The sequence below is a fragment of the Gasterosteus aculeatus genome, chromosome 4 (assembly GCF_964276395.1).
Source record: "Gasterosteus aculeatus chromosome 4, fGasAcu3.hap1.1, whole genome shotgun sequence".
Taxonomy (NCBI): Eukaryota; Metazoa; Chordata; class Actinopteri; order Perciformes; family Gasterosteidae; genus Gasterosteus; species Gasterosteus aculeatus.
The window spans coordinates 18,103,413-18,126,488 of record NC_135691.1 but is presented as its reverse complement, the minus strand read 5'-3'; the positions used below and the strand labels follow the sequence as shown (position 1 = coordinate 18,126,488).

General features: G+C 44.0%; 1 protein-coding gene, 1 long non-coding RNA gene and 18 other non-coding genes across 20 annotated transcripts; 19 read left to right on the top strand and 1 right to left on the bottom strand.

Moving 5' to 3' along the window:
* Nucleotides 1–123: 123 nt before the first annotated feature.
* On the top strand, nucleotides 124–195 carry trnap-agg (transfer RNA proline (anticodon AGG)). The gene has a single exon. It is a non-coding gene; the product is annotated as a tRNA-Pro (tRNA).
* Nucleotides 196–623: 428 nt separating this feature from the next.
* Nucleotides 624–695, top strand: trnap-agg (transfer RNA proline (anticodon AGG)). The gene has a single exon. It is a non-coding gene; the product is annotated as a tRNA-Pro (tRNA).
* A 178-nt stretch (nucleotides 696–873) lies between these two features.
* trnap-agg (transfer RNA proline (anticodon AGG)) lies at nucleotides 874–945 on the top strand. The gene has a single exon. It is a non-coding gene; the product is annotated as a tRNA-Pro (tRNA).
* A 178-nt stretch (nucleotides 946–1,123) lies between these two features.
* On the top strand, nucleotides 1,124–1,195 carry trnap-ugg (transfer RNA proline (anticodon UGG)). The gene has a single exon. It is a non-coding gene; the product is annotated as a tRNA-Pro (tRNA).
* A 176-nt stretch (nucleotides 1,196–1,371) lies between these two features.
* On the top strand, nucleotides 1,372–1,443 carry trnap-ugg (transfer RNA proline (anticodon UGG)). Its single transcript has one exon. It is a non-coding gene; the product is annotated as a tRNA-Pro (tRNA).
* A 178-nt stretch (nucleotides 1,444–1,621) lies between these two features.
* On the top strand, nucleotides 1,622–1,693 carry trnap-ugg (transfer RNA proline (anticodon UGG)). Its single transcript has one exon. It is a non-coding gene; the product is annotated as a tRNA-Pro (tRNA).
* Nucleotides 1,694–1,871: 178 nt separating this feature from the next.
* On the top strand, nucleotides 1,872–1,943 carry trnap-agg (transfer RNA proline (anticodon AGG)). The gene has a single exon. It is a non-coding gene; the product is annotated as a tRNA-Pro (tRNA).
* Nucleotides 1,944–2,121: 178 nt separating this feature from the next.
* On the top strand, nucleotides 2,122–2,193 carry trnap-ugg (transfer RNA proline (anticodon UGG)). The gene has a single exon. It is a non-coding gene; the product is annotated as a tRNA-Pro (tRNA).
* A 178-nt stretch (nucleotides 2,194–2,371) lies between these two features.
* Nucleotides 2,372–2,443, top strand: trnap-cgg (transfer RNA proline (anticodon CGG)). The gene has a single exon. It is a non-coding gene; the product is annotated as a tRNA-Pro (tRNA).
* Nucleotides 2,444–2,678: 235 nt separating this feature from the next.
* trnap-ugg (transfer RNA proline (anticodon UGG)) lies at nucleotides 2,679–2,750 on the top strand. Its single transcript has one exon. It is a non-coding gene; the product is annotated as a tRNA-Pro (tRNA).
* Nucleotides 2,751–2,928: 178 nt separating this feature from the next.
* Nucleotides 2,929–3,000, top strand: trnap-agg (transfer RNA proline (anticodon AGG)). Its single transcript has one exon. It is a non-coding gene; the product is annotated as a tRNA-Pro (tRNA).
* Nucleotides 3,001–3,178: 178 nt separating this feature from the next.
* On the top strand, nucleotides 3,179–3,250 carry trnap-agg (transfer RNA proline (anticodon AGG)). Its single transcript has one exon. It is a non-coding gene; the product is annotated as a tRNA-Pro (tRNA).
* A 178-nt stretch (nucleotides 3,251–3,428) lies between these two features.
* trnap-agg (transfer RNA proline (anticodon AGG)) lies at nucleotides 3,429–3,500 on the top strand. Its single transcript has one exon. It is a non-coding gene; the product is annotated as a tRNA-Pro (tRNA).
* Nucleotides 3,501–4,178: 678 nt separating this feature from the next.
* On the top strand, nucleotides 4,179–4,250 carry trnap-agg (transfer RNA proline (anticodon AGG)). Its single transcript has one exon. It is a non-coding gene; the product is annotated as a tRNA-Pro (tRNA).
* Nucleotides 4,251–4,428: 178 nt separating this feature from the next.
* trnap-agg (transfer RNA proline (anticodon AGG)) lies at nucleotides 4,429–4,500 on the top strand. The gene has a single exon. It is a non-coding gene; the product is annotated as a tRNA-Pro (tRNA).
* A 178-nt stretch (nucleotides 4,501–4,678) lies between these two features.
* Nucleotides 4,679–4,750, top strand: trnap-ugg (transfer RNA proline (anticodon UGG)). The gene has a single exon. It is a non-coding gene; the product is annotated as a tRNA-Pro (tRNA).
* A 178-nt stretch (nucleotides 4,751–4,928) lies between these two features.
* trnap-ugg (transfer RNA proline (anticodon UGG)) lies at nucleotides 4,929–5,000 on the top strand. Its single transcript has one exon. It is a non-coding gene; the product is annotated as a tRNA-Pro (tRNA).
* Nucleotides 5,001–5,178: 178 nt separating this feature from the next.
* trnap-cgg (transfer RNA proline (anticodon CGG)) lies at nucleotides 5,179–5,250 on the top strand. The gene has a single exon. It is a non-coding gene; the product is annotated as a tRNA-Pro (tRNA).
* Nucleotides 5,251–5,916: 666 nt separating this feature from the next.
* On the top strand, nucleotides 5,917–14,457 carry LOC144406307 (uncharacterized). Its single transcript, XR_013467581.1, has 2 exons — nucleotides 5,917–8,522; nucleotides 11,032–14,457. It is a non-coding gene; the product is annotated as an uncharacterized LOC144406307 (long non-coding RNA).
* Nucleotides 14,458–16,325: 1,868 nt separating this feature from the next.
* LOC120818021 (cyclic nucleotide-gated cation channel-like) lies at nucleotides 16,326–21,771 on the bottom strand. The gene is made up of 11 exons (XM_078102131.1): nucleotides 21,630–21,771; nucleotides 21,207–21,296; nucleotides 20,186–20,296; nucleotides 19,872–20,057; nucleotides 19,646–19,756; nucleotides 18,971–19,077; nucleotides 17,976–18,463; nucleotides 17,575–17,853; nucleotides 17,309–17,407; nucleotides 16,705–17,082; nucleotides 16,326–16,624 (listed from the first exon to the last, which is right to left on the bottom strand). The coding sequence occupies exons 2-11, from the start codon at nucleotides 21,293–21,295 to the stop codon at nucleotides 16,445–16,447; spliced, it is 2,028 nt and encodes a 675-aa protein (XP_077958257.1). The 5' UTR covers nucleotide 21,296; nucleotides 21,630–21,771; the 3' UTR covers nucleotides 16,326–16,444.
* Between the last annotated feature and the right edge of the window lie 1,305 nt (nucleotides 21,772–23,076).

The following is a 23,076-nucleotide window of genomic DNA, read 5'->3' as shown; positions in this document are numbered from 1 at the left end:
ATACGAAAAGGTCACTTCCAAATTTATTCAACTAACGTAGAGTCTAGAGATGCGCTTGTCGAATTCTCTCGCCCAGCTATTTGCAATTATGTCCCGTTGAAATGTAACTTTGACCCTTTTGTCGGCTCGTTGGTCTAGGGGTATGATTCTCGCTTAGGGTGCGAGAGGTCCCGGGTCCAAATCCCGGACGAGCCCGGAAGTGCTCTTTTGAAACAGTCAATGGCTGTGATTAGTCAAACGAAATATGTCGGAATGAAAATGTTACATCCAAATTTATACAATTCAGGTAGAGTCTAGATATGCGCTTTTCAAATTCTCTCGCCTAGCTATTTGCGATTATGTCCTGTTTTCATGTAACTTTCACCCTTTTGTCGGCTCGTTGGTCTAGGGGTATGATTCTCGCTTTGGGTGCGAGCGGTCCCGGGTCCAAATCCCGGACGAGCCCGGAATTGGTCTTTTAAAAAAGGCAATAGATGTGATTAGTAAAATGAAATATGTCTATACAAAAATGTTACTTCCAAATTTTTTCAACTAACGTAGAGTCTAGAGATGCGCGTGTCGAATTCTCTCGCCCAGCTATTTGCAATTATGTCCCGTTGACATGTAACTTTCACCCTTTTGTCGGCTCGTTGGTCTAGGGGTATGATTCTCGCTTAGGGTGCGAGAGGTCCCGGGTCCAAATCCCGGACGAGCCCGGAATTGGTCTTTTGAAACAGTCAATGGCTGTGATTAGTCAAACGAAATATTTCTATACGAAAACGTTACTTCCAAATTTATTCAACTAACGTAGAGTCTAGAGATGCGCTTGTCGAATTCTCTCGCCCAGCTATTTGCAATTATTTCCCGTTGACATGTAACTTTCACCCTTTTGTCGGCTCGTTGGTCTAGGGGTATGATTCTCGCTTAGGGTGCGAGAGGTCCCGGGTCCAAATCCCGGACGAGCCCGGAAGTGCTCTTTTGAAAAAGTCAATAGATGTGATTAGTAAAAGGAAATATGTCCATACGAAAAGGTCACTTCCAAATTTATTCAACTAACGTAGAGTCTAGAGATGCGCTTGTCGAATTCTCTCGCCCAGCTATTTGCAATTATGTCCCGTTGAAATGTAACTTTCACCCTTTTGTCGGCTCGTTGGTCTAGGGGTATGATTCTCGCTTTGGGTGCGAGAGGTCCCGGGTCCAAATCCCGGACGAGCCCGGGATAGGTCTTTTGAAAGTCAATAGATGTGATAAGTAAAATGAAATATGTCTATACGAAAATGTAACTTCCAAATTTTTTCAACTAACGTAGAGTCTAGAGATGCTCTTGTCGATATCTCTCGCCCAGCTATTTGCAATTATTTCCCGTTGATATGTAACTTTCACCCTTTTGTCGGCTCGTTGGTCTAGGGGTATGATTCTCGCTTTGGGTGCGAGAGGTCCCGGGTCCAAATCCCGGACGAGCCCGGAAGTGCTCTTTTGAAACAGTCAATGGCTGTGATTAGTCAAACAAAATATGTCGGAATGAAAATGTTACATCCAAATTTATTCAATTAACGTAGAGTCTAGAGATGCTCTTGTCGATATCTCTCGCCCAGCTATTTGCAATCATTTCCCGTTGACATGTAACTTTCACCCTTTTGTCGGCTCGTTGGTCTAGGGGTATGATTCTCGCTTTGGGTGCGAGAGGTCCCGGGTCCAAATCCCGGACGAGCCCGGAAGTGCTCTTTTGAAACAGTCAATGGCTGTGATTAGTCAAACGAAATATTTCTATACGAATACGTTACTTCCAAATTTATTCAACTAACGTAGAGTCTAGAGATGCGCTCGTCGAATTCTCTCGCCCAGCTATTTGCAATTATTTCCCGTTGACATGTAACTTTCACCCTTTTGTCGGCTCGTTGGTCTAGGGGTATGATTCTCGCTTAGGGTGCGAGAGGTCCCGGGTCCAAATCCCGGACGAGCCCGGAAGTGCTCTTTTGAAACAGTCAATGGCTGTGATTAGTCAAACGAAATATGTCGGAATGAAAATGTTACATCCAAATTTATACAATTCAGGTAGAGTCTAGATATGCGCTTTTCAAATTCTCTCGCCTAGCTATTTGCGATTATGTCCTGTTTTCATGTAACTTTCACCCTTTTGTCGGCTCGTTGGTCTAGGGGTATGATTCTCGCTTTGGGTGCGAGAGGTCCCGGGTCCAAATCCCGGACGAGCCCGGAAGTGCTCTTTTGAAACAGTCAATGGCTGTGATTAGTCAAACGAAATATGTCGGAATGAAAATGTTACATCCAAATTTATACAATTCAGGTAGAGTCTAGAGATGCGCTTTTCAAATTCTCTCGCCTAGCTATTTGCGATTATGTCCTGTTTTCATGTAACTTTGACCCTTTTGTCGGCTCGTTGGTCTAGGGGTATGATTCTCGCTTCGGGTGCGAGAGGTCCCGGGTTCAAATCCCGGACGAGCCCGATGGAACTTATTTGATGCTGTTAGCGGTTGTAATTTGTAAATGATGACAAAAAAGTTACTCCCCAATTTGGTCAATGAACGACCATATTGCTAGTATGTTTCCAAAAAATAGGCAAACACAACAAACTAGTTAAAAAAAACAAGCAATTTGTTGACCACGGATACGCTGATTCAATTCTCTTGCCTGGCCAAATAGGATTTTGTCCCATGGACATAGCATTAATAGTTTTTGTCGGCTCGTTGGTCTAGGGGTATGATTCTCGCTTTGGGTGCGAGAGGTCCCGGGTCCAAATCCCGGACGAGCCCGGAATTGGTCTTTTAAAAAAGGCAATAGATGTGATTAGTAAAATGAAATATGTCTATACAAAAATGGTACTTCCAAATTTTTTCAACTAACGTAGAGTCTAGAGATGCGCGTGTCGAATTCTCTCGCCCAGCTATTTGCAAATATGTCCCGTTGACATGTAACTTTCACCCTTTTGTCGGCTCGTTGGTCTAGGGGTATGATTCTCGCTTAGGGTGCGAGAGGTCCCGGGTCCAAATCCCGGACGAGCCCGGAATTGGTCTTTTGAAACAGTCAATGGCTGTGGTTAGTCAAACGAAATATTTCTATACGAAAACGTTACTTCCAAATTTATTCAACTAACGTAGAGTCTAGAGATGCGCTTGTCGAATTCTCTCGCCCAGCTATTTGCAATTATTTCCCGTTGACATGTAACTTTGACCCTTTTGTCGGCTCGTTGGTCTAGGGGTATGATTCTCGCTTAGGGTGCGAGAGGTCCCGGGTCCAAATCCCGGACGAGCCCGGAAGTGCTCTTTTGAAACAGTCAATGGCTGTGATTAGTCAAACGAAATATGTCGGAATGAAAATGTTACATCCAAATTTATACAATTCAGGTAGAGTCTAGATATGCGCTTTTCAAATTCTCTCGCCTAGCTATTTGCGATTATGTCCTGTTTTCATGTAACTTTGACCCTTTTGTCGGCTCGTTGGTCTAGGGGTATGATTCTCGCTTAGGGTGCGAGAGGTCCCGGGTCCAAATCCCGGACGAGCCCGGAAGTGCTCTTTTGAAAAAGTCAATAGATGTGATTAGTAAAATGAAATATGTCCATACGAAAAGGTCACTTCCAAATTTATTCAACTAACGTAGAGTCTAGAGATGCGCTTGTCAAATTCTCTCGCCCAGCTATTTGCAATTATGTCCCGTTGAAATGTAACTTTCACCCTTTTGTCGGCTCGTTGGTCTAGGGGTATGATTCTCGCTTAGGGTGCGAGAGGTCCCGGGTCCAAACCCCGCACGAGCCCGGAAGTGCTCTTTTGAAACAGTCAATGGCTGTGATTAGTCAAACAAAATATGTCGGAATGAAAATGTTACATCCAAATTTATTCAATTAACGTAGAGTCTAGAGATGCTCTTGTCGATATCTCTCGCCCAGCTATTTGCAATTATTTCCCGTTGACATGTAACTTTCACCCTTTTGTCAGCTCGTTGGTCTAGGGGTATGATTCTCGCTTTGGGTGCGAGAGGTCCCGGGTCCAAATCCCGGACGAGCCCGGAATTGGTCTTTTAAAAAAGGCAATAGATGTTATTAGTAAAATGAAATATGTCTATACAAAAATGTTACTTCCAAATTTTTTCAACTAACGTAGAGTCTAGAGATGCGCGTGTCGAATTCTCTCGCCCAGCTATTTGCAAATATGTCCCGTTGACATGTAACTTTCACCCTTTTGTCGGCTCGTTGGTCTAGGGGTATGATTCTCGCTTAGGGTGCGAGAGGTCCCGGGTCCAAATCCCGGACGAGCCCGGAATTGGTCTTTTGAAACAGTCAATGGCTGTGATTAGTCAAACGAAATATTTCTATACGAAAACGTTACTTCCAAATTTATTCAACTAACGTAGAGTCTAGAGATGCGCTTGTTGAATTCTCTCGCCCAGCTATTTGCAATTATTTCCCGTTGACATGTAACTTTCTCCCTTTTGTCGGCTCGTTGGTCTAGGGGTATGATTCTCGCTTAGGGTGCGAGAGGTCCCGGGTCCAAATCCCGGACGAGCCCGGAAGTGCTCTTTTGAAACAGTCAATGGCTGTGATTAGTCAAACGAAATATGTCGGAATGAAAATGTTACATCCAAATTTATACAATTCAGGTAGAGTCTAGATATGCGCTTTTCAAATTCTCTCGCCTAGCTATTTGCGATTATGTCCTGTTTTCATGTAACTTTCACCCTTTTGTCGGCTCGTTGGTCTAGGGGTATGATTCTCGCTTTGGGTGCGAGAGGTCCCGGGTCCAAATCCCGGACGAGCCCGGAATTGGTCTTTTAAAAAAGGCAATAGATGTGATTAGTCAAACGAAATATGTCGGAATGAAAATGTTACATCCAAATTTATACAATTCAGGTAGAGTCTAGATATGCGCTTTTCAAATTCTCTCGCCTAGCTATTTGCGATTATGTCCTGTTTTCATGTAACTTTCACCCTTTTGTCGGCTCGTTGGTCTAGGGGTATGATTCTCGCTTTGGGTGCGAGAGGTCCCGGGTCCAAATCCCGGACGAGCCCGGAAGTGCTCTTTTGAAACAGTCAATGGCTGTGATTAGTCAAACGAAATATGTCGGAATGAAAATGTTACATCCAAATTTATACAATTCAGGTAGAGTCTAGATATGCGCTTTTCAAATTCTCTCGCCTAGCTATTTGCGATTATGTCCTGTTTTCATGTAACTTTGACCCTTTTGTCGGCTCGTTGGTCTAGGGGTATGATTCTCGCTTCGGGTGCGAGAGGTCCCGGGTTCAAATCCCGTACGAGCCCGATGGAACTTATTTGATGCTGTTAGCGGTTGTAATTTGTAAATGATGACAAAAAAGTTACTCCCCAATTTGGTCAGTGAACGACCATATTGCTAGTATGTTTCCAAAAAATAGGCAAACACAACAAACTAGTGAAAAAAAACAAGCAATTTGTTGACCACGGATACGCTGATTCAATTCTCTTGCCTGGCCAAATAGGATTTTGTCCCATGGACATAGCATTAATAGATTTTGTCGGCTCGTTGGTCTAGGGGTATGATTCTCGCTTTGGGTGAGAGAGGTCCCGGGTCCAAATCCCAGACGAGCCCGCAATTGGTCTTTTGAAAGTCAATAGATGTGATAAGTAAAATGAAATATGTCTATACGAAAATGTTACTTCCAAATTTTTTCAACTAACGTAGAGTCTAGAGATGCGCGTGTCGAATTCTCTCGCCCAGCTATTTGCAATTATGTCCCGTTGACATGTAACTTTCACCCTTTTGACGGCTCGTTGGTCTAGGGGTATGATTCTTGCTTTGGGTGCGAGAGGTCCCGGGTCCAAATCCCAGACGAGCCCGGAAGTGCTCTTTTGAAACAGTCAATGGCTGTGATTAGTCAAACGAAATATGTCTATACGAAAAGGTCACTTCCAAATTAATTCAACTAACGTAGAGTCTAGAGATGCACTTTGTTGGGGGAAAATTGTTGAGCCTGCGTGGGGTGAGGCTCTCAGGAATGTGACCCTTGATGTGAGCCGGTGACTTAAGGCAGTCCAGGGTGAGATAAGACACAGATGAAAACATGCGTGCCCTGACTGACCTTTTAGATGTTGTTGATTGTCTGGGTCCATAAAGGGAGGGTCACAGGGTCACCCCTACATCATCTGCTACTTTTCCCACATTCCTCTTGAGGGGTGGGCTGTCCTGAGGCAGCACAAACCCCCCAAGTGTATAAAACCTCCTGTTCTCCTCTTTGACTTGGTCAGATCTTCCTGCTCCTTTTGGGGGAAGGAACCTCTGTCCCTTTTCAGCTGAATTGTAGTCATTTGACTTCTGTCTGTGCTTACGACTTGTGCTGATGATTTCTGTATTCTTTATCTTTTTCCTATATTCTAGTTAGTAATAAATACTTAATCACAAAGCAAGCTCAAGATACTTTTGATTTCTCACATGGGCTAAATCCACAAATTTCCACCACAAACTTGGCGACGAGGATGGGATGGACGCGTGATCTGGACTCTGACGGACGGACAGAAGGCCATATAGTATAGGTGATTCCTCCCTGAGGGTGAGAAGCTGCCGTCCCGACGAGACCCGGATTGCCGATCCATCCAGTTCAAGAAAAAGAAACGACGAACACGCGGTGAGAAATCAAAATTATTTTTAAGGCAGACAGTCATTGACAAAAGGGTTTTAGGCCTATCTCACAACGAGTGTGTTGTAGACGGACGTGTCTGGGTCACCTGTGGTATTCGTCACAAGGTTGCAACATCCTGTGTCTGAAGTTCACAGGCGCAACTTTGGATCAATGCAGTAGACTGAGTGACCAGAGAAAGCAACGGTCAACTGACTTGCCTTAGTTATGCATGTGGTATTTCTCCGTTTGTGCGCACCTTTATGGGCGCGTACACTCCGGGTATACAGATACAGATAACTAAATGGGTAGTGTTCAGAGTAAAGGGGAGACGGGTGATAACCATGAGACTAATATCCTGCCACTATTGTGTAAATTTATGTCAGAGCGTTATCCTGGCAGTTTGAATCAAATACAAAATTGGGTTGAATTGGGGTTTCCTTCAAAGGGGAGTTTGAGTAAGAATCAATTGGAGCAGTTGGAATTGCAACTGAGGGGGAAGGAGAAGAACGATGCAGCTCAGCATGCAGGCCTGTCGAGAAGAAAGCAGAAAAAGAATGTGGTATGTAAGGCAGATTGGGAAGCTTTCAAGATGTGGAAGTATGAGTCGGAGAGAAGGGAGAGACAAAGGTTGGTAGCATTTAATTCATTAAAGACCAAAGATCTTACAAAAAGTTCTGAAATGTGTACCCCTTCTAACCCCAAAACACTTTATCCTTGTTTTCATGAGTTCCCGAGGAGATTGGTGGACACGGATCTGGACTCCCCCCCTCCCCTCACTGCTCCTCCAGCTCCCGCCTTCATGAGCCCGCAGTCTCCACGGCAGGAAGCAGCACAAACAACCTTTCCTCGGCTTGACAACAGCCCACCAGGAGGGAAGCCAGATTCAACCTCCAACACCAGCCAGACGACCTTTTCACCTACTGTGACCCGCTCGCAGGCTCAACAAAGACGGGTCTTGCTCAGAGAAGGGAAAAAGACGTTGTTCGATCCTGCAGCTTCTTTTCCAGTGGAGGGGGCGCAAGGGCCGATGCTGGTTTTCAGACCCTGGTCAGATACCGATGTGACCAGGGCAATGAGCCACGTCTGCAGTCCCAAGGACAATCTTGCTAAGTGGGAGACTGATTTTCAGCAATTTGTCAGAAAATACCATCCTAGCATGTCAGAGCTGCGGCGTCTGATGTGCAGACTTCTGACACATGACTATCACAAGGTTCAGAGTGTGTTCAACACCACAAGAATGGCTGCTCGCCTTAAAGATCCTGATTGTGAGCACGGCACAGATGTGGACATTAGAAGTGCTGTAGATGCTCTCATTGTGTTGGTAAAAGAACAATTTCCTCTGAGACTGAACCTCCCCACCGTCACCTCTATGACACCATGGCCAGAAGAAACATGCAGCTCCTTCCTGGGACGCCTGACGACAGCTTTTGACACCCACAGTGGCCTTAAGCGACCTGATCCAATGGGGGCACAGCCCCTGATGCCATATGAAGTCCATCTGAAAGAACATTTTATAAGCAGGATGAGACCTGAGCTTATACGGATGGTGAAGAGATCATGTGTAACCTGGAAAACGTGTGCTCTTGCAGACATCCTTCAGCACGCTGAACACGCTGAAGATGAGTTACACAAGAAAAAGGACAAACTAAAAGGTTTGGAAAAGGCTCAGTATGCAATGTTTACGTGCTTGCAGTGCCAACAATTTGCCCAAGGCCAACGTGGAAGAGGAAGAGGTTATGGAAGAGCTCGTGGCAGAGGCAGATCAGATCGGACTTACGGGAGTTATGATCCAAACGTGTGTTATAATTGTGGACAACAAGGACATTGGCGAGCAGAGTGTCCTGAGCACATGAGGATGAGACACATCACACGTCTGACTGAGGGAGGCAGAGGGAGGGGCGGACCCCAGAGACGGAGCACCCCATCACGGAGGAGAAAGTAACACACCCTACACACACACTCATAAACGGAACAAATAGCCAACACAACTGCACACACACACATCTTAGATTGCATGTCGAGTTATATTCAGAAATTCCCATAATTAACGTTGACGATTTCTTGCCATCCGGTAACCCTTGTAGTTGACTCAAGAGCATTTGGCATTGTGTTTGAGCTCAACATCAGATGGCACACACGAGAAAAAAAAAAAAAAAAAAAACTAAATTGCAATTATTTTAGATGTTTAACTACAGTCCAAAAACCCTCATGTATGTATATGGATGAAAACTACTGGCATACTTTGATGCATTAATTACTCATGACCATGTAAAATTGCGCAGACACATACGGTAGAAGATTACATGCATGAACAGTCATTACATTGCACATTCCATGTAAGCACAGGGCGAGATAGAAGGTATGTGGACGTATGGCATGACCAAAAGTTGGAGAAAGAGAGATTATGGTTGAAGCATGTGTATTGGTCAGAGGAGGCTGCCGTGGTGTCTGTATCTCTCTCTCCTTTCCTAAACCATCTCACTGGGATACAGGATCTTGGTCCATGGTTGCATGGGTGTGTCTCGGCCTAAAGTTCAGACCGGGTGCAGAGGATCCTCATGAAGAGTATAGCGCTAGTGGTAATGTAGATCGCACTACGTTGATCACACGAGTAAGTGTACACAGAACAGTAGAGCTCGTTGAGGAATACACATAACACGCAGACTTGTATAGCCTCCCAAACAAGAAGACATAAGTTGGTTTGTTTTTTTTTCTTTTTTGGGCGCGGCTATAAATGGATAGGATGTCCAGTGGGTTACCACAGAAGTCAGGTGTATTCCACAGAAGCGCTTAGGAACATCTACATAATTTATAACTCCCTGCAGGGTCGGCCCATCTAAATTATGTGGCTGATATGATGATTTGCAGCCCATCAAAGGAGGCTTGTAAAATTGGTACAATTTCGCTACTTAAACATTTGGCAGAGAACGGAAATAAGGCTTGCCTACGAAAAACTTAAATTTGCTCTAGAACAAGTGACTTATCTGGGACATGTGATCACAGCTGAGGGCAAAATCCCTCTCTCCCAAACGTATTGGGGCAATTCAATTGGTACCAAAAACAAAAAAAAACGAATGATGAGTTTTTTGGGGATGACTTTATACTGTAGACGGTGGATCCCTATTTATTCAGAAAGAGAGGCACCTCTCTCGTTCATGGTCCACGGTAAAGGCCTCAGCGCGCATGACAAACTGACTTGGACTACTGAAGCTGAAAAGGCTTTTCAGGACTTAAAGACTTCCTTATCACAGGCCCCGACTCTGGGCCTGCTGAGACCCGACTTACCGTAGACTCAGTTCATAGACCAGAAGGACTGTTAAATGACATCAGTTTTGTGTCATCTTCATGGAGGACAACTTCGGCCTGTTGCCTACTTCTCCTCAAAACTTGACCCTGTTGCTTCGGGTCTTCCTCTCTGTTTGCGAGCAGTGGCAGCAGCCGAGAGAGACATTTTAGCATCATGTGACATTGTGGGCTTCTGTGATGTCCCACTTACTGTCTCTCATATCTTATATGCCCAGAAGACTTCTCACCTCTCTGCTCAGAGATGGTTCAGGTATCCTACAACTTAATGTAATTGTCAAACGATGCAATGTCCTTAACCCATCTACACTTCTTCCAACTGCAGATGACAGAGAGCTTCATGACTGTGTCGAAGTCTTGCAGCAGACATGCATACCAAGGCCTGATCTGTTGGACACACCTCTTCCCAATGCAGATCTTGAGCTGTTTGTAGACGGCTCCGCTTCTCGCTCACCAGACACGGGCAGCGGTCAGGTTGGGTTTTCAGTGGTTACATCACACAGCACACTTGTTAGTGGCAGGCTTCCTTCACACTTCTCAGCACAGGCGGTAGAGTTGATTGCACTTGCCGAGGCATGTAAAGCAGCTGAAGGTAAAACAGTTAACATCTTCGCTGATTCACGTTATTCTTCTGGTGCGGAGCTCTTTAGAGACACAGGGGGTTTCTTACGTCATCTGGCAAGCCTATTGCACATCATACCCTTGTGTCTGCTTTTCTGGATGCCATTTTACTACCCAGAGCCATTGCAGTCATTAAACGTGAAGCTCACACCTCTTCTCTTGACCCTGTATCTGTAGGAAACAGGGGCGCGGATGCGGCTGCGAAGAAGGCAGCCTCGCAGGGCTTCCTTTTCCCCCTGGCTCACATGCTTTCCACACCGACCGATCCTAGTCCTTATGCCGATCTTTCAACACTTCGGCCTCTTGCCGGTGCACAGGAGCGTTCCCTGTGGCAACGATCTGGTGCCATTCTTGAGGGCGGAATCTGGACAGGGCCAGACAGTAGGCCCTGTTTGCCACGTGCTCTCTTCTACATTTATGCTAAGTTGTCTCACGGAAAAGATCACGTGGGCAAAGGGGGGATGTGCACTGCTATAAATGAGCATGCTGAGATATTGTGCTAACTTCTCCCCTTCACTCTCAGCACTGCACGAAGAGGTGAAAGCGGCGCTTCCATCCACAGCTACAGCAATGCAGCACCACCTAAAACCAGGAGACTGGGTCCTCATTAAGGATCACTGGAGGAAGCACTGGAAGCAGAGACGCTACACGGGGCCCTTCCAAGTACTCCTGACCACGGAGACGGCAGTTGAGGTGGAAGGGAAAGCGACGTGGGTTCACGCCAGCCACTGCAAACGCATCCCGGATCCAGGAGGCGAAGGAGCACCTCCATCTGGTTCCGGTTAAGGGGTTGCAGGGTGGAGAGCCCTCCCCCACTGCAGTGTTCCAGGACACCGACGAGCCCGGTAGAGACGGCAGAGACAGCAAGGACGGCAGCCACCCGGAGAACAGCGATAAAAGACAGATCTCCAGTGCCAAAGAACACTTAGGAAGCATGGTTGGAGCCTGAGAATGAACATGTGTTTATCACTATCACTGGCCACATTTGTGCTGATCCCACTCACGATCAATGAGCTACGACCTCCCTATGTGAACATCACAGATTCCGGCCTTCTCCACGCTCCAATAGAGAATTTCAGGAAGTTTCCACTGTCCAGCAAAACAATGCGACAAGACAGAGTGTTTGCTCTACACAATCAAACATGATGCATGGGTTAAAATAGAAAGTTACGTAAATGAAATTGTGTGTGTTGCCGGGTTGGGAGAAGAATATGTACTGTGGGGGTGCACAAGAGTTTTGATTTAGCAGATCCACCATTCCGGTGCAGTAAACCACGATCGTGTCAGGAGATACCAGCCTACACTGGCTCCAGCAACTGGAGGGAGGCATGCAAAAGAACTTACCAGCCTGTCCGAGAGACACAGCCTAAAACAGCACAACCTGAAATAATTTACGGGGCCGTTAAACCACAGGCCCTGACCTCCCTTAGGCCAGAACAGCCCCCCACTAAAGCAACTTGGAGGCGAGGGTTGATCTCTCTCAATTGTCCGAGAAGGAGGGTTGTAAACCGTACATGTTACGGCTGAGCACGCCGCACTTAGGTCACTGGTCAGTCCTGGACTCGGAGGACGTTAGAACTCAGTGTCAGACAAATGATACTTGTACGGTGTCTGTAAGTCCTAAATATGATGCAAGTTGGGAATACCCGTTCTGGTGCGCTCTACCTGAAGGTTGTACGACGGAACCAGCCCATTTCACTCGGCTAGATTGGCAGTATGCGTGCAAGTAAGCCTAACGTTAAGAACTTCCAAACCGTACACCACCGTACAAGCATGATAATATTGCATTGACTATTATGAAGGATTTTGCTAACAAAAGGAATGTCTAATTGTTGGATATGTCAGCATATGCCCATTTCATCTAGAGCACCTATGCTGGTTCCTGTTCCATTCACGGAAGCCGACTGGGATGTCATGGGGTGGCCTGAGCTATCTCATCGATTTGTGAGTAATGATGTAGACTGTTACACTCCTCCACCGCACACGGCGACAACAGCGCAAAGCACAGTTGCCTATGAAGGTGGAAAGTTGTACGTTTTGCAGTTTAGCGGTTTAGCGGTTCAATTGTGAAAATAGACGGTATTAATCAAGCGATGTTGCTTAGATTAACCTATCACAAAAGGTATGTCTAACAGGGGTTACGATATCAAGTGCAAATGACTCTCAGGGAGACTAATTGCACACCGGACAGTAAAGTGTTGAAAAACCTGCATGTACTCTCATACCAAATACAGCATCTATTCGATTGGAGATGGGTATACAGAGCATCCCCTGGGCAAATGATTTTAAAGTCACACATACAACTTGGAGTAGACATAATTGTAGTAAACCTTTAATCCCAACTAGACCTCCGAATAGAGATTGTACTAACCCAGCACCTCCCATTCCGGTCCATCCCTTAACCAACGTCAGCCGCTGTGTTAACTTCTATGCCCTGGATGGATTTCATCTAGGTACGAGTGACTGTAGTAATGATATTATCAGCTTTGCCACTGAGTTTAAGGACCTCGCATTACCGGGAAAGGTGTATTTAGGTTGTGGCAACATCGCTTACCGCTGTGTTCCGGTCGTAGGGAACCTTCGTAAAAGGTCAGTAACTGGGAAATGCTATTTAGCATATCTTATACCCCTAATTAGACAAGCTGACTCCAAGGGACTTGCGCCATTCCATGTACGTCATAAACGCGCCATTTCACTAGGTTCAAGGATTTTGAGCATACTAATACCGTCCTATGGCACCTACAGGAGCCAAGAGGAAATAAGGGCACTCTCAACAGTACTGGAAAGACACATGAATAAGACTTCAATAGCACTTTCCGAAATGCAAAAGGAAGTAAATGACATCAAACACATGGTACTACAAAATAGAATGGCTCTGGACCTCGTTCTGGCCTCACAAGGCGGGGTATGCAAGATAATTAACAGTGAATGTTGCACTTACATCTCTGTTGCAACATCGCAGTTTATGATGTGGTGGCAGACATAGAGCAAGGCATTAAGGAATTGCATGAAGACCACGGCTGGAATTCTTTTGGGGAAATACAGGCACGGGTTGGATCATGGGGAACTTCTCTCTTCAAGGAACTGCTATGGGAATTAGGGGGCATTAATCTGTCTGTAATTGTTACATCCCTAATTGTAACTGTTTTAAAGCTCTTTGTAAGGAAGGTTGTTAGTACTCATGTATCAGTTGAACACACAAGTACTACTATACGGTGTCCGGTTCAGGAATGGACTCCACCCTATCCGGATAGCTTTGACAGTGATGATGAGTGTGAGGATTGTGTGTAAGTAAACAGCATGTATGGTGTTAATGTTTAGCAAGAGTTCTCAATGTACCTAGAAGTTAATGATGTGATGTTCTGAATCTTCGTGAATTTACACCACTCATGTATGTTCTAAACGTTTTCTTTGTTGTTTAATTTTCTTTCTTAATTTCGATTTGATTGTTGTTTAGAGTTGATTCCGGATTGTCAAAAATGACAAAAAGAGAGGGATGTTGGGGGAAAATTGTTGAGCCTGCGTGGGGTGAGGCTCTCAGGAATGTGACCCTTGATGTGAGCCGGTGACTTAAGGCAGTCCAGGGTGAGATAAGACACAGATGAAAACATGCGTGCCCTGACTGACCTTTTAGATGTTGTTGATTGTCTGGGTCCATAAAGGGAGGGTCACAGGGTCACCCCTACATCATCTGCTACTTTTCCCACATTCCTCTTGAGGGGTGGGCTGTCCTGAGGCAGCACAAACCCCCCTAAGTGTATAAAACCTCCTGTTCTCCTCTTTGACTTGGTCAGATCTTCCTGCTCCTTTTGGGGGAAGGAACCTCTGTCCCTTTTCAGCTGAATTGTAGTCATTTGACTTCTGTCTGTGCTTACGACTTGTGCTGATGATTTCTGTATTCTTTATCTTTTTCCTATATTCTAGTTAGTAATAAATACTTAATCACAAAGCAAGCTCAAGATACTTTTGATTTCTCACATGGGCTAAATCCACAAATTTCCACCACACACTTGTCGAATTCTCTCGCCCAGCTATTTGCAATTATGTCCCGTTGACATGTAACTTTCACCCTTTTGTCGGCTCGTTGGTCTATGGGTATGATTCTCGCTTAGGGTGCGAGAGGTCCCGGGTCCAAATCCTGGACGAGCCAGGAAGTGCTCTTTTGAAACAGTCAATGGCTGTGATTAGTCAAACGAAATATGTCGGAATGAAAATGTTACATCCAAATTTATACAATTCAGGTAGAGTCTAGATATGCGCTTTTCAAATTCTCTCGCCTAGCTATTTTCGATTATGTCCTGTTGTCATGTAACTTTCACCCTTTTGTCGGCTCGTTGGTCTAGGGGTATGATTCTCGCTTAGGGTGCGAGAGGTCCCGGGTCCAAATCCCAGACGAGCCCGGAAGTGCTCTTTTGAAACAGTCAATGGCTTTGATTAGTCAAACGAAATATGTCGATACAAAAACGTTACTTTGAAATTAATTCAATTAATGTAGAGTCTAGAGATGCGCTAGTGTAATTCTCTCGCGATTATGTCCCGTTGAACTTTGAGCTTTTTGTCGGCTTGTTGGTCTAGGGGTATGATTCTCGCTTTGGGTGCATGAGGTTCAAATCCCGGGCGAGCCTGATAGAATTTTTTCGATGCTGTCATAAGTTGTGTCAAACAAGTCAGAAATTTTAAAGTATTTTTATTCACCTTCCTGTATACCTCCCTTCTTTTTCTCCCTGAGCTCAGTTCCACCACTAAAGGATATAAGTTTTGGTGGTGTCAGCTCCAAAACATCTTTGTCTGCGAGCGAGTGATGCAAGAGAAGGATACAGCAGTGGTGTCAAACTCAATCCCAGAGAAGGACATGTTTAAAACTGGCACAAAAATCAAAATACTGTATACTTACAATACCAGAATTCTATACAATACCAATACAAAATAATATGTGTCCCCTACAATCCCTTGCTGTGAGTGCCCGCTGGGGAGCCCCACCTTTACACCACAGAAGTCGCAAGATTTGTCTCGAGTAGCTTTCTCAGTGCCTTCTGGGACTTTTAGTATCAGCCGTTTGTGTCCAATTCACCCGCGGGCCAGTTATAAGAAGACATGTTTGCGCCCCTTCCATCTGGCAGGAGGCTGAGGTCCATCAGGACTACTGCCACTTTCAGTTCGCACTTTTGCACTTTTTAATTTTTAAACATTTTTTACTTTTTAACTTTAAGTTTTATTCCTTTATTTTTAAACTAACCCATAACCTTATACTACTAACCCATAGTATTATATTTTATTTTATTCCTCGTACACTGTTGTCTTGTCGTCCATTGTCGTACTGTCTGCTATTATGCACCAACCGCCCAGTCAAATTCCTTGTATGTCTGACATATTTCTCCGGTATCTCTTATTGCCAGTCCGCCCCTGGTAGAAGCGCTATCAGTGGAATTTTTATACTATGTATGAATATATATACCATAAACTTTCGGTCCTCACATTAGCTTAATAAGCTAATGTGAGGACCGAAAGTTTATGGTCACTTCATGTTAGAGTGAGAAATTCCGACCAATTGAAGAAGCCACTAGATCTATTTGTGAAGTGTAAATATGATGCATATATGTCATATTGAGTTCTCATTATAGGAAGGCATTTTCTAACATTTGTGGCAATGCCCTGATTGCCCTCTGTTGGTAAACGACAAACTGAAGCATCATGTTTCACACAATTCAAATGGACACTCTTTTGGCTTATTAACATTCCATAGTAGTGTACTGGTTAGCTCTGGGGTAGCCATTACGTTTGATTTACTATGCATTTCAACACAGTCTGTTCCACAGGCACAGTTGAGAGAATTTTAATTAATTTTAGGTACACCAAAATCACCGAAATTTTTCCATTAATTAGTGTGTATAATTGTAAAAGTCAGAGGGTTTAAAGCAGTGAGGAATTTTCATTTTTCAAAGCCGGATGTTGATTTCACTGCACACACCGTCACCACCAAAAACACTCTCGACACCGTCGGACAGGAACCCACTGCCTGTTGCCATCGTGGTTACGTTGTGTTCGAGCGTTGTGATTCTCTGTTTCAGTCGGAGCTGGAAAGAGTTGAACTCACTCTGTAGACGGGCCAAACTTGTCTGAAAACAATGCGATCAGAAGCTATTAGCATTCTTGTATGTACCAGTAGCGGCTGCAGTAGTGTACTAATAGCTCTAACCTGTAGCCTATCCAGACTTGTTTCCAGCCTCTCCACCTTTTCCTCAAGCTCCTCCCCTGCGGACACATTTACTTCTTCCAGAAGCCCCTCCTTCCGCAGGATATCCCGCCCCCTCTGCTCCAGCTGGGCTCTGGCGTGGGGGAATTCCTGAAGTGCATCCATCAGGTCTTGTTTGGAAAGGCAGAACAGATCTGAGTATCCCAGGCTGCGAATGTTAGCCGTTCGCCGATTTCCCATCTTGCTACCACTGATGTTCAGGATGCTGATTTCTCCAAAGCAGCTTCCCGAAGTCAAAATGGCAAATTGGGTGGCTCCGTCCTCCCCCACCACTGCCAGCTGGCCATCTTTGATTATGTACATCTCCTTACCGACATCTCCCTTTGTAAAAATAGAGCAGACAAAGAGAATATACATCGGAGCTTTTTAAAAAAGGAACTTACAGGTGACTTCTTTTAATCATAAGCAATGCTATGGAGCTGTGTTTTTACGAGTGTTTTATTTCCATGCACATAAGGAAATTCAAAGATTTATACAGTACATACATAACAGTACTACAGCAGTAGACACTGACAACGTCCTCTAACAATGCCAGTAAAATGAATACCTTTCTACAGATGTAGTCTCCAGGACTGAAAACTTGCGGTCGGAGTTTTAGTACCAATTCCACAAGAAGGCCTGCCTCGCAGTCCTGGAAGATACGCACCTTTGTGTCCATGCAGAAACAGACAAAGATATATAAAATGTTGAAGTCTTGTGTGTGTTTTAGCAAAATTCAACCTTTCAATGATGACATAATGATTTTCATTGATGGAGAAAAGAGGTTTGAGAGGGAAACTGAATTTGGGTCACATGGTCTACGAGTTTCATTACCTTCTTCAGTGTTTCCAGGTGAACATTGATAGCTATCTCCGCTCTCAGTTTATTGGGAAGACTCCTCAGCACTTCTTGTTCATCTATCGTCTTCTGATTAGTCCAGAGGTAATCAAACCAGCGGATGACGCGCTGCTCTAGTACCTTGCTCACATGCCTGAATTGCATGTAGTGTTTCAGTGTGTCTACACGGCTCTGAAAGCCTGCTCTCGTGGCATTCATATTGGAGATCATGGATCCGACATTGCCCACAATGGAGGCAAAAATCAGAACACCAACCTTGGACAGAAGTACCTGTGTTAGTATTGTAAAACTGAGATCCACACAAACAAAAAAAACGCTTTTGTGGATCAGTCAAGGTAAGATAACATCAGCTAAAGTACATAGTGCTATAGACTTACCAGGAAGTCAAATATCAGGAACAAGTATTCCTCATCTCTAACAGGAGGAGGCGTCTCTCCAATAGTGGTCAGCGTCAGAGTGGACCAGTACAGACAGTATATGTAACTTCTGGTCAGGGAGCCAAACTCAGGATCGGATGCATTGGGATAGACCCAAGAATCAGAGCCCAGTCCAAGGACTTTGGAGAAGCTGTAGTACACACAAGCGTTCCAGTGGATGATCACGAGGATGTACAGAACCAATTTACAGATGCGAAACGCGTTAGGGTAGCCCGTCCGTGTCTCAGTGCGTTCGAACCACTCAAGTAGGCGTGGCAGACGTAGCAGCCGGTTGAACCGAAGAAGGGGTTTGTAGCTGATTCCAACAGTCAGGTACAGGAGGTCGGTTGGGAGGATGGAGCAGATGTCACTTTTACACTGAAAGGTTCGAATGTAGGTTTCTCTCAGACGGCGCGTATCTTTCACCATCAAGCCTTGATCGAGAAAACCTTCACATGCATAATCAGCATAGAAAATTGAATCAATGTGGGAGTCTCTCACATTACACACCTATTAGTTAAGACCTGGCGGTATTGGAAGTGCTTTGAACATGCATTCTTCCTAATAGCCGAAAAGGGGTTACTCCTCTTGTTTTAAAGTCCATTACAAAATGAATCTCAGTAAACAATAAAGTAAATAAATAAGTTTAGAGTAATTGTAGGTTTAATTAAGGTGTCAATTAATCAGATACATTCTTCCTCAACAGAGCATAATGTTATTTCAATAAATTATAGTCCCAGATGTTCTCAAAAGTTAACCATTTGAAAACATTATTTCGAAGGCCAAAAACCCAGATGGCAACGACCAAAATCACAAATTAGAGGCTTCAAAACCATTATCCATAAACCAATGAGGAGCATCACAGTGAAAATGTCAAGTCAATGGTTAAAGACAACGTTTTTAAACCAAGTTTTTAAACAAACATTTTGAAGTAGCAATTGTGCCACCAATTATACCTGTGTGGAGACGAACAGCTATATCCAGAATATAGACTCCATCACATATGTAGTCCAACACCAGCCAGACCAACACATTTCTCATTTGGAGCTCATCAAAACAGGCCCTACAAAAACACATACATTAGTTACTTAGTAAATAAAATAAATTAAAGCAACAATCACGGAATTCCCTCTTCTGTTGATGCTGATTTTTGGTCTCTACCAACCCCTGGTAAACCCCTTTGCTGCTAAATGATCAAATAGTCTAGCTAATTGCTGACTTTGCTTTACTACTGCTTAGTGCTGAGCAGGTTGTGTACAGTGGATTTATTAGCACTGTTTTAGCTGTTGGACATAATGGTGATAGGAGTTGTACGACTGAAACAAATGGAGCTGAAGAAGGAGTTGTCATAGTAGTATTTCTAAGCCTCTCTTACACATAGTTGCAGTTAGGAATGAGTCTGTCTTGTGCCCTTTTCCCACTTGACAGGGCAATACCTCCGTAATTGGGGCAAGGGACAGTTAAGCAGATGGCTGTAATAAAACCCTTTATAGACGCCAACTGCAATGAACTCAACAGAAGATGTGTGAAAAGTGACTTGTCTGTGGCATACTTGAGAAATATGTTTCACAGTAGCAAGAAGAAGATATTTTCACTAGTCTTGTTGTAGCGGCCCAGTAATATTTCCAAACCTGACAACTAGCAGAGTCCAGTTATAGAATACAGCAGCACCAATCACCAACAGCCAGTAGTAGTATGCATCATCAGATGGTGATAAGACCTTGACATTGCACTTCCGCTTCCTGACAAAGATGAGGAGAAACAGAAATGTAGAAATTTATGTTGAAGCGGCAATAGATTTTTTGAAATCTCCGCATTTTGTGTGTGTGGGGGCGGATTGTCTTATTTGTAGTTTACATGTGTCTAGAGCGTCTGATTTCATGCTCTGTATCGGAGCCGCTGTGGCTGAACCTGCTGGGCGGAGCTTGCATGTCCGTGTTGGCGGGGCCTCTGAAACGTTCTAAGAAGGAATCCGGTCTCTCCGTCTCCTCACCCAAACTCTTCTGCGCCCATTCTCGCAGAGTCATCACCATACTAACAATCCTGAAGTTGTAGGACAAATATGTTTCTAATTATTAAATCACACACTAGAAAGAAATCTGGTCTGAACACATTTGTTTGAATATTCAAAGGGTTAAACATGTAGGTTAGTTATCTGTAGTGTGTCATACCTCGACAAAGCTCCATGTCCATGCAAAGAATTCTGAGAATTAATATCTCTTCGGTCAATGGCCGCCATCCTCTGAAGCTCCGATGAAGTGTCATCACACATCGACTGTGCCCTACACACGCATACCCCAACACACACATCACAAATACATTTTCTTTGAGGCAGATATGGTTGTATGCTGTTAAAAGTGCAACGTCTTTCCCGGACCAGTCGCAATAAAGGTACGAGGATGTATTGTAGATATATGCAGGACATCAGTGACAACATGGAGCATCTCAATGCCGATAGGCTATTGCACCACAGCGTCACGCTATTTTGTCGCCAAAGAGGAAATACTTTCGTGTTTGCTGCATTTGCCTGAAATCGACATCATCAGGAACTCGACGTGAGAAACGCTCAATCACAGATTTGCATTACTCCAGCCTCATCGCTTCTGTGCATAGACTTTGTATGTAATCCTGTGGTGTATGGTGTGAACGCACCATTAGTAGAATATTCACTGTCCTTTTTACTCTGTTTTGGTCATTTAGCAAATCCCTTCTAGAAAAATCTGTGTCTTTGATATCTAGGAGTTGACTGTACTGTGATGCCAAATGTTAAGAGCCTAACTCTTTGTGCCATTTGATGCTGGGCCGGTAACATACCAGGTAGCCTTTGTTTAAAACAAAACAATCAAGTTCTTTGCTGTTGAACTGGAAAGAAGTGGAAACGTTCTGCAGAGCCGAGGGGTAACCGCAGGGTTGGTTGATATTTCAATAGGTTTGGCATTATTAGTAACATCGCTCGACTACACAGCCCTTTCTGATTTGGGCAGTTTTAAATGTAAAATGTAGATATTAGTAAACTACATTAACTTTCACAACATACAAAAATATGCAAACCCACATTAGAATGCAATACAACACAGAACAGAAGATATTTTATAATATTTCACAGTTATCCCTAGTTTTGTACTATGTATGTAGTGACACCAGTATTATATATGTGATCAAGAACGTGTGTGCATGTGTGTGTGTCCCGACCTGCTTGGTGTGCTCTCAGCTCTGTCACTCTCATCCTCTGTCCACGTTTTCACAGACAGCCTGTGTGAATTCTGCACTGGACCTGCCATACTGAACACATTTAGACACACACACACACAACAGCGAGAATCAATCAGTACCATCGCCAACATACATAACTGAAGATACACACACTAATAATGACACACAATATTACATGCAAGCTACAACCCGCATTCACATTAAAAGAGACACAGACTGATAAACAAACACAACTCACAAACCAGCAATAACACACACAATAATATACTGACAGTCAGAAAAAAAAGGAAGGTCATCCAGTCTGAGGTCACCTGTATCAGGCATCACCAAGGATACCAGATGGCATAGCAACAGCAGATGAGAAGAGGGGGGGAGACAGAGAGATATTTAAACTTAACAAACCTGATCAATTTTCCAGATATCCAAACAGCAGCCCGTAAATTTGTCCGTTTAATTCAGGTCTTTATTTCAGCTGGATCCCATCTTTATCCATTTAGTTGGATCTGTAAGACAGTAATCGCAGAAGAGCCGACAAATGAGATGGATGTACGGGTTGAACAATTCAGCGACTGACCGATCAAAGGAATGATCACATGGCACTCTAAAAGAACATTTTAAATTGCAAATAGTATGTGCGTGTGTGTTCCTTTTGACTAGGAAGCTCATCTAAATTCAAGAGCCTTGTTTGAAGTGGCCTCTGAGCAGAAAGTGGGTCTTTGTGTGCGTATATCCCCCTGATTACTGAAAGATAATGTTTAGTATGTATGCACACACCAGCATGTGGGAGATTTGTGAACCGCAGTATTGAGAATATTGATTTTACATCTAAAAAATCTGTTTCCAATTCTACAGGTTTAAAATTTGAAAGACTGTGTTTTTAAAAATGTAGTGTAAATTAATATCTCATAGTGATGGTCTGTTGGTCTGTTTATTCTGAGAGTGTGTGTGTAGGCTAGAGAAGCAGGTTGCAGTATTTTTTACAACATAGTCAAGTCAAGTCATTTTATTTTGTATAGCCCATTATCGCAAATTACAAATTTGCCTCAGAGGGCTTTACAGTCTGTACACATACAACATCCTCTGCCCCGAAACCCACCATCGGCACAGGAAAAACTCCCCAAAAAATGAAAAAACCCTTACAAGAGGGAAAAAAGGGAAGAAACCTTAGGGAGAACGTCAGAGGAGGGATCCCACTCCCGGGATGGACAGACTACAATGGATGCCATGTGTACAGAATGAACAATGTATAATACATGCAATTCCTATGACAGAAATGATAGTAATGAAGTAGTTGTGAGTAGTAAGCCAGGCGCACAGCAGGACCACTGCAGGGGCAACCACCATCACATAGAACCACCATCCACAGAAGCCTGTGGGGAGGGAGAGCACAGAGATTTTAGGAGAGGGTAATGTCGGTTTATGAGTAAAGTAATATGATTAATATCTAAAATAATGATGATGATGATGATGGCAGCAGCAGGCGTCAGCATGGCCACGGTAGGTGTCAGGACCAGGGTCCCGAAGGAACCACGATCTACGGAGACCTGATAGGGAAGAAAGCACAAAAAAAACTCCCGGAAAGAAGCTGAATTAGTCATGTGCATTAATAAAATGTGAATTATGGTAGAACAAGAGCGTGCAAGAGGAGCTTGGTGTGTCCTAAGAATTCCCCCGGCATTCTAAGCCTATAGCAGCTTAACAATATTATATGGCCTTTATATGTATGGAGGACTAAAAGTGCCACAATTAAATAAATAAATACACAATCAAATAATTACTTAAATGTGTCATTTATTAATTAAAATTAGAATGAAATACATAAATGTGTACTTAAATGTGTCATTAGTTA